Here is an 18,141-nt window from a genome sequence, read left to right on the forward strand (position 1 = left end):
CAACATGTAGAAGGATCTTGTTCTTTGGTTTTGTTTTGTGTTTTACCCATTCTGATTCCCTGTGTCTTTTGATTGGGGCATTGAGTCCATTCACATTCAGAGTGATTAGTTAAAGATGTGGATTTAGTGTCATTGTGTTATCTGAAGGTTTCATGCTTTTGGTGAGGCCTCTGGTTCTTTGTAGTCTCTGCTGCTTTCCACTCACAGAGTCGCCCCTTAGGGTCTCCTGCAGGGCTGGTTTCGTGGTCATGAACTCCATTAGGGTTTGTGTGTCTGGGAAAGCCTTTCTCTCTCTCTCTATTCTGAATGACAGCCTTGCCGGGGAAGGGATTCTTCACCGCAGATGTTCCCATTCAGCACATTGACCGTTTCCTACCCCTCCCTTCTGCCCTGCCAAGGTTCTTTGGACAGGTCTGCTGCTACCCTTATGTGTCTTCCCGTGTCGAATAAGACCCGTTTGTCCCTAGCTGCTTTCAGAATCCTCTCCTTATCTTTGTAGTTTTCCAGTTTCGCTATGGCATGTCGTGGTGTTGACCTGGGTTTGTTGATTTGGAAAGGAATTCTCTGTGCCGCCAGGACTTGGATGCCCGTTTCCTTCTCCAGATGAGGGAAGCTCTCAGCTTTAAGGTGTTCTCTCACTCTTCTTCTTCTGGGACTCGTAGGATGTGGCTAATATTTCATCTCACCGAATCACGTCGGTCTCTAGTACCTGCCTTGTGATCTAGTCATTTCCTTCCTTTCCTTTCTCTGCTTCATCTTTGTCCACCATTGGATCTTCTGTTTCACCGATTCTGTCTGCTGCTTCTCCCGTCCTTGCTGTCACTGCATCTAGTTTACTTTGTATCTCCTTTACACCATTTCATTTTCCGCGTTCATCGTGACGATTCCTTAGGTCCTTGATCTCTGAAGCAGTAGATTGTCTGCTGTCTTCTGTGCGTGGTTTCAAGCGCAACTATGCGTCTTATGAGTGTCATTCCAAAAATGTGCTCACATATATTGTTTCTGTCTCTTTTGAGCCCTTCTCTGGCTGTCCTTTCTTCCCGGAATTTTTTTTTGAGGAGAATTCTTCGATTTCGTCGTTTTGGCTAGATTCCTGCCCTTTATGTGTGTTAAAAGCTTGTTCTGTGTCCCACACCTGCGAGTACTACTATATTAAAGAGAGCTCCTACACTGTCCAGGGCCTGGCAGTTGAACAACTGTTTTTTGGAGTGAGTTGTGTGCACTCTTTCGGTGTGTCTTTGGCTACTGTTCTCGCTACTTGGAGTGGCGGTTTGGGCCTTCCACCAGGTGTGCTTTGATTTGTTGGTTGAAGTAATCCTGGAAAGAAGGAGAAGAAGGGGGTGAAGTATCCTTAGCCCAAACGAAAAGAGAAATGAGTGGAGTGGAAAAAAAGACCAGGCAGTGACTCAAAGGAGCTATAGGGCTTAATCCAGAAAGAGAGGGAGGAAAATCAAGAAGGAGATCTAGAAAAGTATAGAGAAAATGCGCAATCCAACACACAAAGATCCAGAACAGAGGAGCAAAGGAAAAAAATATATAGATATATCTATATGTATCTATGTATAGATATATAGGTATATATTAAGATATATAGATAAATGTAGATATATAATTAGCTTTGACCCACGTCAACTCGAGACTACTCGGCTGTTTCCAAAGGGAGACGAGGAAAGAGGAGATAGAAAGAGGAAAAAGGGAAAAGAGAAGAAAGGGAAAGCAAAGGAAAGAAAAGATGGGCGCCTGGGTGTCTCAGTAGGTGAAGCGTCCGACTCTTGAATTTGGCTCACGTCATGTTGTCGCTGTTGGTGGGTTCGAAACCCCCATCAGGTTCTGCAGTGAGAGCATAGATCCTGCTCGGATTCTCTCTGTCTCCCTCTCTCTGCATGTCTTCTGCTTGATCACTCACTCTCTCTCTCTCCAAATAAAGAAATAAACATTGAAAAAGAAAAGGAAAGACAAAAGAATAATAACTCAAATGAAAACAAACAAACAAACAAACAAACAAACAAACACACAAACTCAGATAGAAAACCGGAGGAGAGTTGTCTATTGGTGCCTGGGACTGGTGGCTGTGCTGGTCTAGACGAGGGGCTGTGTGGTCCCATCAGTGTCAGTCTCACTCCTATAGAGAAGCAGTTACGAGGCACAGAGAGTCAGGGTTTGGTGTAATGGGCCTGCCTCCACGGAGGCTCACTGTCCATTCCCTGAAGCCCCACGATGTTGGTCATGGGGAGAGAAATGGCGACACCCCAATCTCTCCCGCCCACACGAGGTGTCTCAAAACTCACTGTTGAGGCTATCCTCACGGAATAGCCTGGGGAGCCGGCTTGCCTTGCTGCACAGTCCCCTGTGCCACCTGAGCACTGAGCTGGGATTCAAAACCCTGTAGGATCCCGCTTGGCTCGGACCTGGTAGTGGAGTTGCGCCACTCTGCCCAGTGGACGGAGGGCCTCCGGCTCGTGCCTGCACGGTCTTTTTCCCTTGGGCAGGGCAATACCTCCCCTTTCCACCATACTCAAGGTGTTCTCTCCCAGTGTAGCCCTGAGACTGCTACCAAGCCTAGGGGCGGCTCCCTCCCCACCAGGCATGGGAGGTGGTAGCTCTGGTCTAGAGAAAGTCTGGCCACCTTGAAAATTCTGTTCCTTAGCCTCTAAGGCGGTTTTGCAAAGTAGAAACTGGCTCTCTGGACCTCTCCTTGGTCTGTGGTCCGGACAGGCTTTCTCATATCCAAAGGCACTTCCCACGGCCTCTCTCTCTACCTTCCTTTCGTTTCTCCACCAAAGGGCTTCCCCCACTCCATGCCTGTGCTGCCCATTTCATTTCTCCCAATTCGCATACACACCCTTCTGTCCCGCCAAGCTGTCACTCTGCCCCTGTGGAGACTTTTCTGTCCCTCTGCAGCCTGTATTCCTGGTATTCCAAGTGTTGTGACCTCAATACTGCTGTGTTCGAGGGACAGGGGAAATTCTGATCCCCTCCCCTGCCATCTTAACTCCCCCCTCCCCCTTTTACTTTCCTTTTTGCAATTTTAAAGGTGGGTGCCTAATCGACTAAGTCACCCAGGCCCCCCAAGAATGCTTCTTTTCAATGGGAAGATGTTCGAAGGCCAATAAAGTGGCCCTAGTGTCCAGAAAAGAATGGCAAAGTTAGAATGGGTTTTTGATTTTCTAACGTGGGGCTATAATAAGTTCCACTAAACTCTTAGTGGAGACATCGCATAGGTATACATTGGACCCTTGAACAAGATGGGTTTGGCCTGTGGGAGTCCACATACCTACAGATTTTTTTCAATAAATACAGTGCCATGCTGTATATTCTCTTCCTTATGATTGTCTTTTTCGTCTCGTTTTTTTTTTTTTTAATTACTTATTTTGGGAGAGAGAGGGAGGACAGAGCACGTGAGTAGGGAAGCGGGGGCAGAGAGAGAATCTTCATCAGGCTCCAGACTGCCAGCGTTGAACTCAGGAAGTCTAGATCATGACCCGAGCCAAAGTCAAGAGCCTGACCCTGAACCGACAGTGCGACCCAGCACCCCTCCCTTACGATTTTCTTAGTAACCTTTTCTTCAGTTTATGGTGTAAGAATACAGTATGTAATACATATAGCAGGGAAAACATGCATTAATCGACTGTGTATATTGTTGATAAGCTCAGCATTCCGTTATCCCAACCCTGACCTCCCATGCTCAGTGTACAGAGTCAATGGCCAAATGAGGCCGAAAAGGTAGATTAGACCTAGAGAGCATACACAAGCGCTTCTGCTTTAATGTTCTGGTGTTCAATACATATATACTTTTTGATTTCTAAGTGTAATTGCTTTTAAAGTAGGAAATTCAGTAGGAATTTTTGTTTTTTTGATTTGGTTTTGAGGTTTCAAAAGATATTTGTGGATTTTCGAGTGCATGGCCATCAGAGCCCGTAACCCTTGCTTTGTCCAAGGGTCAACGGTATAGTGATTTGGTACTTTTGAGATCTTCTCCGTGAGATTAGTGTAAATGTTTTGACCTTAATAACTTGGTCCTTGTATACTGAGTACGTACCAAGCAGTTAGCTACTGAGTGTACAAGTGGAGGGTTTAGGTTGTTGTGGTCAGAGCAGAAAAGTAAGTCAACAGCAATCCGTTATAAGTCACGATAAAGGCTTCATCGATAGGAAATGGACAATGATCGTTGAGAGAATATTGGGGGCGTTTGTAGTGAGGATGAGGGTGAGAGTGGGAGTGGGAATTTTGGTCGTCGGAAAAGATCTGAGAGTGGCAAAAGGTGCCAAGCGAAAGACGAGAAGGACCAGTCGTGTAGACCGTGGCGAGGGACATTCTGGACAGAGAGGACCACGGATCGTCATTTTACTCCAATGTCTTGCAGTCACCAAGAAGTAGGAAGGCTCACTCCATCATCATAATCATTATTACTGTTGTGTGTAAAAAAGAAAGTGTGCATAGGGAAGTGAGTGCTTGGCACATTTTAGGTGACTAAGACATACATGTTCTTATACTTGCCGTTCGAATGCTTACTACACATTCTGAAGCGTTCCATACCTATATCTACATTGTTTCTGCTACTAGTTCACCATAATTTTAAGAAAAGTGTTTTCTTACTACTTTGCCATTCGATCCAGCCCTTCTTTCGTCAAGAAAAAGGTCAAGCCTTCGTTTACCTAAACGAAACAGCAGCTACAACAGTGTTTTGTCGATACTCCACATGATATACTCCAAAGTTTCTGATCATGTGAGGTATGAATTGACACTGAAACAAATGTCTGCCATTTTATTAGAAGCAGTTTTCATTTATAGCAAGTACACTTTTAAAGAATTTGTTTCAAAACTTATTTCAAATGTCCTTTTATTTTGGTCAGGAATGCAAAGGAAGGTGTTTTGTTAGTTCCTTTTTGAAATCTGCATACAAGCCAGGCTTCTGCCTTTGAAAGTATGTATGCTGGCCTTCCATGATCAGTTTAGAGAGTCAATAGCCAAATGCAGATTCAAAGGGACGCTGAATCAAGAGAGCATATATGAGGTTTTGTATTTAAATGTTTTGGTGTGCAATACGTTTTTCTTATTTGTAAGTCTGATTGTTATTAAAATCATAAATTCAGAAATTTTCTTGGAAAAGGCTTAGGAAGTCTTCACGCAACTCATTACTGGTGCTACTTTTAACAGCGTACGTCTGAGAAGCCCAACAAATATGTTCCTCATGTCTCTGGAGCTGTGGATCGGAAAGGGCAAAGTATATTAAATGGACAAGTAGAAGGTAAGAACTGTATTTTATTCAAAGGTCATTTGACAGAATGTTGATTTAAAACAGGAAGACTGATACATTCTAATATCTAAAGAAAACGGCCTGTTAAGTGCATAGGAAAAGGAAAGAGATGTGAAAAGGAGGTAAGTTGCATATCGTAGGTGGTGTCAGCAACAGATTGAAATTGAGAGTGCCACCAAAGGAGCTAAATGACCAGTTCCCTTTCAAGACCCTGGAAGGCCCAAGGAACCTCAGGAAAGAAGAGAAGAGCCAGAGAGGGAATCATGTGAATGGCGGAGACTACAGGGCATAAATGAAGGAAAGTAAGCCGTTGTGTATGGTGTTTCTACTGGAAGGTGGTAAAATACACTAGTTCTTTAAAGGGGAGAGCAGACTATTTGACATGCAGCAACACTATCAGGTGAGCTTCTCGTACCAGAATTTGTCAGTGTAGTATCCCCAAATGTTCCCCCTCTTACTGTTATCCTCACTGTTGGCAACACATTAAGGACTGACCTAGCTGATGATGCAGAGTTATGTCCTAACTACCATGGGTGAACGTAAGCGTTTGTAGTCAGCGATAAATGTATATACGTTAATGCCATATAAAATGGGGGTACTTCATACGGTAGTATCCTTAAGGGCAAAATAAGAGAATTGGAAGGAGGGTCACATAGGGAGACATCAAGATAACTCATCTGACATTTTGGATGCCGTATTTGTGACTTTTGATTGTTTTGCCAATAACTACCTTTAATAGGTGAACTACATTTTTAATGTTCTAGGAAAATAAGGAAAAGAAAGAAAAGAACACCATAATCAGTAGTATGTTTCCATGTTCTGTCCGACAGTTCTGATTGTTGTAGAATGATCCCTGTTACTTCTTTGATTCCTATCTGCCAGAAAAATGAACTAAGCCCTAGGTAGTTGGAGAAAATTAGCTGATTTTTCATATTTCAGAGAACTTTTATATGGTGGAACATAGGGGCAATCTCCAGGATTTGCTCTCTCTCTCTCTCTCTCTCTCTCTCTCTCTCACTCTCTCTCTCTGTCTCTCTTTTTTCGGAGTAAAATAAGATTGTTGTTTGTTTCACACTTTCTGACATCATGATTTCATGTATTCCTTTGAAACCTTTCTTCAAATGGATATATAGGGATGTAGGAATTTTCAAGTCAAATACCATGAAAAGAGATTCCAGGAAAGGTATTCTGTGACATAACCTTCTGACTGTAACCACGTGTAAGACATCAAGCCAAACAATAAAATTTCATGTGATGCAGTTGTGTTAGAGGCATCCCAATGACACCCAGATTTGATTATTCACCAGAAGAGCTCACAGGACTCAGCATATAGTTGTAGTCATGCGTGTGGATTGGTATGGGGCCAGGCTAGAAAGGCCAATCAGCACCGAGCAATGGTGCACGGGGTGAAGGCCAGAGGAAACCAAGCGCAGGCTTCCAGGAATCCTTTCTCTATGGAGTTGGCAGGATGTGCCAAATTCCTCCAGCATGAAATTAGGACAGCACAAGTGAAATGTCGTGGGCCAGTACGAGGCTTATGGATACTCAGTGCCCGAGGTTTTCATCAAATGCTAATCACATAGGCATCTTCTCCTTAGCATGTCCCAAAATTCCAGGTTTCCACAAAGGAAATCAAGTGTACGGCCTTAAGCACATTGAGCGCACCAGCACTTAGGCACAGCGAAGCACTCTTAACCAGCTAGGGAATGGTGGGAACCCTCCTTAAATCCAAGATCCCAGGGAACAACCAAGGGCCAGTCATTCAAGTAGGATGTTCTGAGGGTAGCCGTCTTCGGCCTGCTGGATGAAATCTGTTCTGCATGGGAATTATAGCCCTGACGTCATTTTTGGTGGTGTCTTCAAATTTTGTTTTACTAGCAAGTAACATGACGGTTACCATGGTACTGGTTTCAGTTTCATCATCCATATGAAGTAGGTATTTGTGTAAAAATTACTAGGGCAATATTAGGTCATTATAATCTTCTTTTTTATGTGATTAAGCTTTCATTATGATTCTTAGGTATGATCAACATAATGATTTTTGATTTAAAATTAGAATGAAATCTCTTAATTATATGGAAAACCCAGGTTTGATTCCTATGGTGCTGAACCCCTGTTTATAGGTATAAGATTTTGGATCATACTCATCAATTGTTTTCTTGCCTAAGTATACAAATAACTGTTGTATTTTTGTGTTTTGTTTATGCATTTTCATATACTTCCAAATGGGAGACAGTACCCCTATTGTGTTACTTTGATCTCTATTTTAATGTTCAAGGTGACTGCATCATGAGTTAGTATATGCTAAGTGTAGCTTCAATGGATACCATATTTTGTTGTTTTTGTTGTTTCATACATTTAATAGCCTGATTTTTTACATCAGTTTTAAGTTCACAGCAAAATATAATAGGAAGTACAGAGAGTCTCCATATACCATACCATGCTCCCGTACACGCCTAGCCTCCCCTGTTGTTAACATCTTGCACGACAGTGGTCCATTTTTAGTAGGATTTTTTTTTTCAGTTCCTTGGTTTAGTTTTGAGCGAGAGAGCATGCATGCGCGTGAGCAGCCAAAGGGCAGAGGGAGAGGGGGGAAAGAATCCTGTGCTGTCAGCACAGAGCCTGATGCAGGACTTGATCCCATGAACTGTGAGATCATGACCTGAGCTCAGATCCAGAGTTGGACGCTGAAGCAACTGAGCCACCCAGGCACCCTGACAACAGTGGTGCATTTTCTATGGACACGAACTCTTCATTTGGAGGCCAAGTCTCTAATGTGCATTAGTGTTCAGCTTTGCTGTTATACATGCTATGAGTTTTAACAAATGTGTAATGATGAGAATCCACCTTTGTGGTATCGTGTGAAAAGAGTTTTACTGCCTTAAAAGTCCTCTGTGCTGTGCCCGTTTATCCCTACGTTCACCCCAACCCTTAGCTCCATAGCCTTGCTCTTTCCAGGTGTCATATAGTTAGAATCATAGAGTGGATGTCTTTGAATGTTTAGAAAGTGAAAATATCCTGGTAATTGAATGTAGGCATTCAAGCTATTCTTTGCCCTTTGTTTCGTTTAGTTGCTCATCAGTAGAGGATCTGCTGACCTCTGCCTTCCATGAAAAAAAGTATGATTTCTCTAGATGTGTGTCACCTAATGGGGAGGGTGGAGAAAAACGACATCATGAACCACGACAGAGCACTCACATTGGGAGCCTCCTCCTCTGTGATGTGCGGTGGGTCTAGATAGACTCTCTAGCTAGCAATGGAAGGAGACAGCCTCAAGAGGTTAGAACGATATCAAACTGGAATGCCAAATCTTTCCTTCTTACCTTGCCAATGGAAATAAGGCCAGGGAGAGTCTGTTTGCTACGGCTTGGCCCTGCTGCAAAGTACAATAGCTATAGAGCACACTTTGTGAGGGGGTGTTTCCTCCTAAAACTGAAGAGTGTCTGCTGAAGAGCTGGGGAAGTTCTGCCGTGTTACCGCAAAATAAAGATACTCTCTTTCAACTCCTCTAGTAGTGGAAGTCCAGAGAAATCATGGTAGTTTCAGTCTGACATTGTCCGCTCATGATAATCATTCTCCTAACGATACCAGTTTCCTCCAGTGCCATAGAGTCGGTCAGTGATGGCCATTGGAAACATCAGTTCCCCTGTAGGTGTCAAATTCTGATAAAACCCATTCTTGCTTTTGGTCAATATAGAGGAGAAAGTAAGATTTCTTAGTGCTTTAAGCCTACGAATGGTATAATTACCATTCAGTGTAGTGTGGTTTCCAGGTGTGGTCCCAAAGCAATACTTTTTCACAAATCATAAGCCGTACACTTGTAATTTCCTCTATTTTTCGATTGTTGATTTAACATGTATTTTGCTGTCTCCTTTAGGAGCAGATAAGAATGCTGAGGAAGATTCTATAGCCAGGTAGGATTTTTATGGATTTGTAAAAATGACATTTGCTGGGGCACCCGGGTGGCTCAGTCGGTTAAGGGTGTGACTCTTGACTTCAACTCAGGTTTGTGTGTTCAAGCCCCACGTCGGGTTTTGCGCTGACAGCCTCCTTGGGATAGCTTTCCCGATTTCTGTGTGCACTCACTCTCAAGGTATAAAGGAATGAAATGAAATGAAACGGATAATGAAAGGAAAGGAAAGGGAAGGAACGAACTGAAAATTATGTGTCTCCTAAGGGAACGCAGAGAACAAAACCAGTTGTTGCGTGTTCTACACTGGACCAGACACTATACCCTATGGGTACCATCTGTTCAGTTATATAGTCATTGTACAGCTTTGCAAAGTACTTTTTATTCCTTTGGCAACTGTGGTTCAGGGAGGTTGATGCCTCGACCATGATTCCATAGTTAACGGGTAGCTGAGGGGCTTTGCCCGTCAGCCCTTGAAGCTTCCACATCCATTCTCTGGTTCCTCAGCAGCACTGAGATGAAGATACAGATCCTAGGGCAGATCAACTAAGAATGTCAAAGATAATGATGTCGGAACCCTAATGTAGGGTTTGCTTAAGAACCCAGGTTAGTCCAAGCATTTGGCCTCATATATTTGACCACTAGTGCTAACAAAAGTCATTAGTGCAGTGGTAACTAGTCCCCTGTTTGTACCATCCGAGATCTTAGGGTGGATGTCAGCTATGGCCATGGTGTCAAGGCTTTTACATAACAAGCAAGATGTCGTCAGGCAAGTCCTTAGATGTAGTGATATCCCCCCTTCTTGAGACAAAGGAGTTTTCTGTAAGGGAAGGATATCTAGTTGTAGACCATGTTACATTAATTAAACTCACTCTCTATTTTCAGGATATTGCTATAGGATTCTCTGTTGCCTAAGTTCCCAGGCTGGTTTCCCTTTGGGCTAGTACCCTTGTCTAGTTTTAGGAAGCTTTTTGGTTTTTTTGGAGTTTTTTTTTTTTTCCCCCATGACTTTTTGTACTTTGTTTTTGCCTTTTGACTTTCTTCTCTGGATTCCTTGGTATTTCTTTTCTTTTCTTTCTTTTTTTTTTTCTTCAATAATTTCCCCACTTCTGCCAGCTAAGGACTCTCCATTTTTCCAGAGGCCAAATCAAAATCATTTAGGGTCCCAAGATTTAGGGAACCTCAGACATGAATTCCTCAAAACACCCTCGGGTACGTCAACCTATGTTTCACCTCCTTGCCCAATGGTTGTTTCCCTGGAGAATTTGAAACTCAAAAGAGATTGAAGTGACCTATTTGGATATGATAAGTGACAGAAATGCAATTTAAATTCTGGTTTTCTTTCTTTCTTGCCTTTCTTCCTTCTTTTTTGTCTTCATCTTCATCAGGCAACTGTTTTAATAATAGAAAGCTGGGGAGTGGGTCTAGTGAATACAATGAAGGAGGGTAAGAATCGAATTAGCAGAGGAGACCAGGTTTCAAGGAGAACAACACTGAGTTGGTTAGGAATACGAGTTTGAGAAAAGATGTCAGAATATGGGGGTTTATGCCAAGTGTGATAAAGGTGAATGACAGGAATGAAGGACCCAGGATTAGGGGAGTTGTTTAGAAAGGCGTATTCAAATAGAGAGTTCAAGAGGGTCGTGACCAGGTTTCTGCTTTTGTGTGTGTTGGTTTCATGGAAGGTGCGAGCATACCTCAGATGTTCTGATGAGAGAGATTAAAAACCATTTGAGCTGCTGGGAAGAGTCTGTGTACAGCACATACAAATATGATATCCCCTACTTCCACCCCAACTGAGGGAGGATAGCTTAGATCCTCTCAAGGAATTGGGGGTGGGGGGTGGAGATTCCGAACATCAGAGATGTATGGCCCAAGGCAAGCTGTCTCCTCACTCCACCTCTTTTCCGAAATCTGTGATGCCCTTCCCATGTACTTGTAGGGCTGGGCAGGGGTAGGACTGACTTGTCAAATCAGTAAGGGAGCTTCATCTGGATCGGTGATAACATGCCTATGTTGAGGTGACTGTGTGGATGACTGAGGCTCCCAGGTCGCTTGTTCTCCAGGAGCAGGACATGGTTCCTACCCTCGGTCATTTGAGCCCATCCTTGTTGTAGGAGTGTGTGGCTTCATAGGCTAAAGATTGAAAGGTTGGGGGATGCCACAGAACCGTGCCGAAGAGTGATGTAGGAGTGGGAGCTCATAGGGAAGAAAATAGTCAGGCAGCGTACAGAGAAACAGAGGCACAACTACCAGGACCAGTTTGATCACAGTCTCCGTCCTTGGGTAGCTGAATGCCCCTGAAGGCGTGGAATGTCTTGCTGGTGATTATGGACCTAAATAAGGCAAGACCAGTGTGGGAACAAAGTTGGCCTTGGGAACTTTGAATCTTTCAATCTCTAGTTAGTACTACCACAACCTAAACTTTGATACGTTTACTTAAACGGAGGTCTACCTGACACACAATGTAAAATGTGATGCAACAACTCTGGATGTTTCACCGTGATCGCCATAAGCGTAGCTCCCATCTGTTAATGTATGATGCTATTACGATACCACTGACTAGATTCCCTATGCTGTACCTTTGAGCCTTGTGATTTATTCATTCTATAACTGGAACCCTGAACTCCCCTCTCCCCTTCACCCATTTTGCCATCCCCCCACCTCCCCTCCCTTCTGGCAAGAGTCAAAGCTCTGCATTTGTGGGTCTGTTTCTGCTTTTGCTCTGTTTGTTCATTTGTTCCCCTTTTTACATTCTACACAGAAGTGAAATCATATAGGATTTGTCTTTCTCGGTCTGACTTATTTCACTTACCCTCATACCATCTAGGTACATCCATGATGTTGCAGATGGCAGGATCTCATTCTCATTTATAGCTGCGTATATTTCATTGTGTGTGTGTGTGTGTGTGTGTGTGTGTGTGCGTGCGTGTGTATGTGCTTGTGTGTGTGTGGTCTCTTCATGTATTGGTGGACACTTGGGTTGGTTCCGTATCTTGTCTATTGTAAATAATGCTATAATAAAGATAGGGGTGCATATATCTCTTCAAATTAGTATTTCCATTTCCCTTGGGTAAATAAATACCCAGTAGTGGAATCACTGGATCCTATGGTATTTGTTTTTTTAATTCGTTGAGGTCCCTCCATAGTGGCTTTCACTGTGGCGATACCAATTTATATCCCATGACCGGTGCACAAGGGTTGTTTTTCCTCCACACCCTGAGCAACCCTTGTTGTTTCCTGTGTGTTGAAACTGAGCCATTCTGACAGATGTGAGGTGACAAGTCATTGTGGTAACGTTTATACATTTAATTTTCAACCATTTCAGAGCATTCCCTGCCTGTCACATTTGGTTATGGAAACTCAGACTGGGTCTTTCCTGGAGATTTCACAGGTTAGGAGAGGTCGAGGCCAAATAGAGAACAGAAAGCTTTTTTTAAAACAGGGTCCAAATTGTGAAAGACCTGTACTCTGGAAACCGTAAAACCCTGATGAAAGAAATTGAAGGTGACGGAAAGAAAGAGAAAGACATCCGATGCTCACAGATGGGAAGAATACATATTTGTAAAGTGTCTACACTACCCAAAGCCATCTACAGATGTCATGCAATCCCTGTCAACATACCAACAGCATTTGTCACAGAGCTAGACACACAAGCCTAAACGTTGTACAGAACCACAAAAGACCTTGAATGGCCAAAGCAATATTGAAAATGAGGAACCCTGGAGGTATCGCAATCTCAGCTTTCAAGTTCTATTCCAAAGCTGTAGTAATCCAAACAGTATGGTGGGTACTGGCGCACAAAATAGCCTTAGAGCTCAGTGGAATAGAACCGCAAACCCAGACATAAATCCACCACTGTATGGCCAGTTCATCTTCTACAAACAGGAAAGTCTATCCAGTGGGGAAAAGGCATGCTCTTCACCAAATGGTGTTGGGAAAACTGGCCAAGCCACATGCCAAAGAATGAACCTGGACCAATTTCTGTACCATACACACAAATAAACTCAAAATGTATTAAAGACCTAAGTGTGAGACTTGAAACCATAAAATAAAAAATAAAATCCTTGAAGAGACCACAGGTCGTCATTTCTCTGACTTTGGCTGTAGCAACATTTTACTAGTTATGTCTCTTGAGCCAAGGGAAACAAAGCAAGGATAAAGTTTGGGGACTATATCAACCTACGAAGCTTTTGCACAGTGAAGGAACCGTCAAAACTGAAAGGCAACCTCTGGAATGGGAGAACAAATTTGGAAATGTTTTGCAAATCCAGTAAAGGGTTAGTATCCACAATGTCTAAAAAATGGATACATGTCGACATCACCCCCCTCCAAAAAAGCCCAGTTTACAAATGAGCAGTAGACATAACCAGACACTTTTCCAAAGACAACATACAGATGGTCAACAGACACATGAAAAGATGCTCCCCCACACTACAACGAGATACCACGTCACACCTGTCAGAATGGCTACACTCCAAGACACAAGAAGCAAGTGTTTGCGAGGATGTGGAGACAAAGGAAACCTCTTGCACCGTTGGTGGAAATGTAAAAGGGTGCGGCCCCTGTGGAAAACAGTATGGAGGTTCCTCAAAAAATTAAAAACAGAACTCTCCTATGATCCAGTAATTGCACTACTGGATACTACCCAAGAGAATACAAACACACGAATTCCACGGGACACACACACTCCTGTGTTGATTGCAGCATTATTTCCAACAGCCAGCGCAAGCGTCCATTGACAGCTGAGTGAACGAAGAAGAAGCCCTATATGAATGTATGTGTGTGTGTGTATGTATATCCCTACACACACACACACACACACACACACACACACACACACACACTGTAATATTACTCAAGCATAAAACAATGTAATCTTGCCATTTGCAATCACCTGGATGGAGACTGAGTGTAGTATGGTAAGCAAAGTCAGGGAAAGACAAATGCCATATGCTTTTACTCATGTAGCACTTAAGAAACAACAAACGAGCAAAGGGAGGAAACAAAAGGGGAGAGAAACCAAGAAATAGGCTCTTAACTGCCGAGAAGAAACGGCTGGTTGCGGAGTAGAGGTGAGTGGTGGGAGGGGTGAAAGAGATGATGGGGATGAAGGAGTGCCCTTGTCATGATGAGCACGGGGTGAGTATGGAGTTGGTGAATCACTGTATTGTACAACTTAAACTAATATAACTCTGGATGTTACTATTACTGGCATTAAAATAAAACTTAATGAAAAAACCAGAGGCCAATTTTAATGATACCAAGAAACTTCGTGGAATAAGCAGATAGGCGACCTTTCCCTTAACTTTTTTAAATTTTGTTTTTAAATGAATGACCATGTTTTTCTTGTATTTTTTTGCTCTAAAGGCTTCCCGACAAACCTGGTCCTGATGACTCATGGTCTACATCATCTAGCCAAGTCTTAGATTTCGGTACCAAGGTAAAGTACCCTCCTGTGAAACTCACTTTCCTGCTCTGAATTGAGTTTTGTCCCTTATTTACTCTGAAAATTTAAGAGGAGACTGTGTATCATCATTTTATGTGTGTCATGGAAAGTTAGCAAGAACAAACCACTTTAGAGATACGTGACGCGTTGAATGTTGTGTTTTGTTTTGTTGTACTTTGGTAAATCCTACAGGTGGAGGCTGATAAAAGAATGGGCTGGAAAATATATAATGACCGTCATATTTTATTGGGAAAAGCTTTCCCATCATGGAGGCAATATGACATTTGCTTAAGGATAAGGATTCTTACTGTGATAGTAACATGACTGATAATACTCATGCCTAAATGAAACCTGATTGGGTCCAAGTATCTATTGTAGGTTGCCCGACCCCCCCTCCCCCCCGGCCCCGGGCAAGTTTTATTTTGGTGACATACAGGATTTTCCTTTGGCTCTATCCTTTGTTCTACATTTAGACTAAAATAATATTAGAAAATGTAGAAATGTAGATGTTTACATTATTTCTCAACATTTACCGTACAAAGGTGTTCCCCTGCAGTTTTGAAATAACTGCATGAAGAGTAAGTTAAAATTGTGCATCTCCCCGAAGAATATGTATTTTGCTGAAAAGAGTAGCTCTATGAGCAGAGGCTCATCATAGCCCAGTTGTCAAATTTCTGATTTCAGAAATCTTTCCTATTCTAGCTTTGAACACTATCTCCTCCTAGTCCTTGTGTCAGATTCTAAAATTTAAAGTTTCAGACATCTGATATTTATTTCAGTATTCATTTCAAAGCCCCTCAGTCATGATAAGCTCCTGGAGGTTAGGAAACACACTTGTTTGACTCCTGGAGCTCCTAGCATAACGTCTTGCTTGGAAGAAGCAATGTCATGGTTGTTGAATGTGAATAAATGAGTCGGGAAATGGAATTCCGTAGAATGGAGTTTGAAAAGTAACAAAATACGCATGATATATCACAAGTAAATATGTGAATTTAAAAAGTCAGGCTTCAGTTTATATTCCGTTTTAGTGTTTAACATGTATACACGCAAATGAATTCTATTGAGGAAATCAGGAGTTACATAAGAAAGAAGGTTACACTATATTTTTAGTATCCTCCTATTGTGAGCTTAAAATTGCAGAGAAAAAGTCCTCAGCCTTTGTTTGTGTAACCCCATCTGTGTCCCATTACATACGTCCTTTGAAGGTTCCCATTTCTTCCTAGAATTCTCATTCCCAATTCTTTCTCCATAGTGAATGTTGACGTGTTAGGAACCTCTCTTTTTCTGTTCTTTTGTTAGTCTAGTAATAATTTCTAGCTTTTCGGAAGCGATAGATGCCAGGAATTGAACCGTTTATTTATAGTGAAAAAAATTAAATTCTTTATTACACTATTTATAACCAGAGTGATATAAGAGTGATAAGAGTCAGTGATATAAGTGTGATATAAGAGTGATATAAGAGTGATAAGAGTCAGTATTATTAGGGATATACTGTGAATCAAAGCCTCTCTTTTACATAAATATTAGATAGATAGATAGATAGATAGATAGATAGATATAGATATAGAGATTAATAGACAGATAGATAAGTAAGTATAGATAGATAAGATAGAGATATATATAATATACACATATATACACATATATATTTACACTTATATATATACACACACATATATGTATACATATATATGTACACATACACACACACACACATATATATACACACACACATAGAGAGAGACATATATTTTAAAAGGTTTAAAAGAGACTATGGTTCATACTAAATTCCCAATCCTACTTATGTAGCTGTTGAAAAATGTCAGTTGTTTCCACTTACCTTCTTTTGCTCACATTTTTCCTTTCCTTTTTTGTCTTAAGCTCATGCTTGGTTGATTGGTCATGTGTTTGTTTGTTTGTTTTTTCTTCTTTTTTTTTTCTTTTTCCCTTTTCTCCCCCCATGCTTTTTACGGTATTTTTAAAATTTTTTTAAAGTTTATTTATTTTTGAGACAGAGAGAGAGACACAAAGTGCAAGAGGGGTAGGGGCAGAGGCAGAGGGAGACACAGAATCCAAAGCAGGCTGCAGGCTCCGAGCTGTCAACACAGAGCTCCACGTGGGGCTGAAACCCACAACCCGTGAGATCATGACTCATGAGCTGAAGGTGGATGCTGAACTGACTGTGCCACATATGTGTTCCCCGCACCAGGCTCTTTTTTAATGGTTTATCCCTACCCTAATTTGTCCTTGCAGAAACTATTTCTTTAGCGTCTGTTCTTTTAGTACATCACTTTCTGTCAACTCCATTGTCAACATATTGGTTATGGAATTCTACTGTCTGTGTGTGGTTTCCATCCAGGACTCATTGCCCCACAAGGTTTATTTTTCTTGTTTTTCTCTTTCTTGGAAGGGGCTGAGCTAAATGTTTTGAAATGTTTGTATTTCTCTTGGAAAGGGAGGGAGAGAGAGAAAGAATGAGCAAGTGCTCGTTGTTGCGATCTGACAATATGCAAGGTATGATCTCAGTCCTTTTATATTTGTGGAGGGCTGTTTTGTGACCCAGGATGTCACTTGGAGACATTGGAGAATGTTCTATGTGCACTTAAGAAGAACGTGCGTTCTACTGCTGTTGGATGAAAAGATTTTAATATATCGGTGTTGATATGCATGTATATAAATGCATATATATTAGGCCAATATATATCTATGTATATCTGAATACATCTGGTCCAATGACACATTGGATCTGTGTTTCCTTACTGGTTTTCTGCCTTGACGATCCGCCTATTGCCATGAGTGGCGTCTTAAACTCGTCTACAATCATGGTGTTTGTATGTATACATTTAATCATGTTTGTGATTAATCGATTCATATGTGTGGGCGTTTCACTTTGGGGCCATAAACATTTGCAAGTGTTAGCTCCTCTTGATGGATAGACCCCTTAATTATGATCCAATGCCCTTCAGAATCTGTTACTACGGTCTCTGGTTTAAAATCTCGTCTTTCTGGAGGAAGTGTGGCGACTCCAGCTTTCTTTTGACTTCTAGGAGCATGACAGGTGGTTCCCCATACCTTCACTTTGAATCTGGAGGTGTCCTGGGGTCTAAAATCAGTTTCTTGTTGACAACATGTAGAAGGATCTTGTTCTTTGGTTTTGTTTTGTGTTTTACCCATTCTGATTCCCTGTGTCTTTTGATTGGGGCATTGAGTCCATTCACATTCAGAGTGATTAGTTAAAGATGTGGATTTAGTGTCATTGTGTTATCTGAAGGTTTCATGCTTTTGGTGAGGCCTCTGGTTCTTTGTAGTCTCTGCTGCTTTCCACTCACAGAGTCGCCCCTTAGGGTCTCCTGCAGGGCTGGTTTCGTGGTCATGAACTCCATTAGGGTTTGTGTGTCTGGGAAAGCCTTTCTCTCTCTCTCTATTCTGAATGACAGCCTTGCCGGGGAAGGGATTCTTCACCGCAGATGTTCCCATTCAGCACATTGACCATTTCCTACCCCTCCCTTCTGCCCTGCCAAGGTT

At 42.1% G+C, this 18,141-nt stretch overlaps 1 protein-coding gene across 1 annotated transcript in view; it reads left to right on the forward strand.

The window, feature by feature from the left end:
- Nucleotides 1-18,141, forward strand: part of LOC123595659 (ankyrin repeat domain-containing protein 26-like) — a gene marked incomplete at its 3' end in the record, with an annotated part of 196,793 nt that overhangs the window by 93,745 nt on the left and 84,907 nt on the right. The window contains exons 11-13 of the mRNA XM_045473343.1: nucleotides 5,158-5,248; nucleotides 9,135-9,171; nucleotides 14,538-14,610. Of these exons, the coding sequence (XP_045329299.1) occupies nucleotides 5,158-5,248; nucleotides 9,135-9,171; nucleotides 14,538-14,610 (201 nt within the window). The remainder of the gene's footprint in view (nucleotides 1-5,157; nucleotides 5,249-9,134; nucleotides 9,172-14,537; nucleotides 14,611-18,141) is intronic.

This window comes from Leopardus geoffroyi (genome assembly GCF_018350155.1).
Source record: "Leopardus geoffroyi isolate Oge1 chromosome C3 unlocalized genomic scaffold, O.geoffroyi_Oge1_pat1.0 chrC3_random_Un_scaffold_41, whole genome shotgun sequence".
In the NCBI taxonomy this organism is placed as follows: Eukaryota; Metazoa; Chordata; class Mammalia; order Carnivora; family Felidae; genus Leopardus; species Leopardus geoffroyi.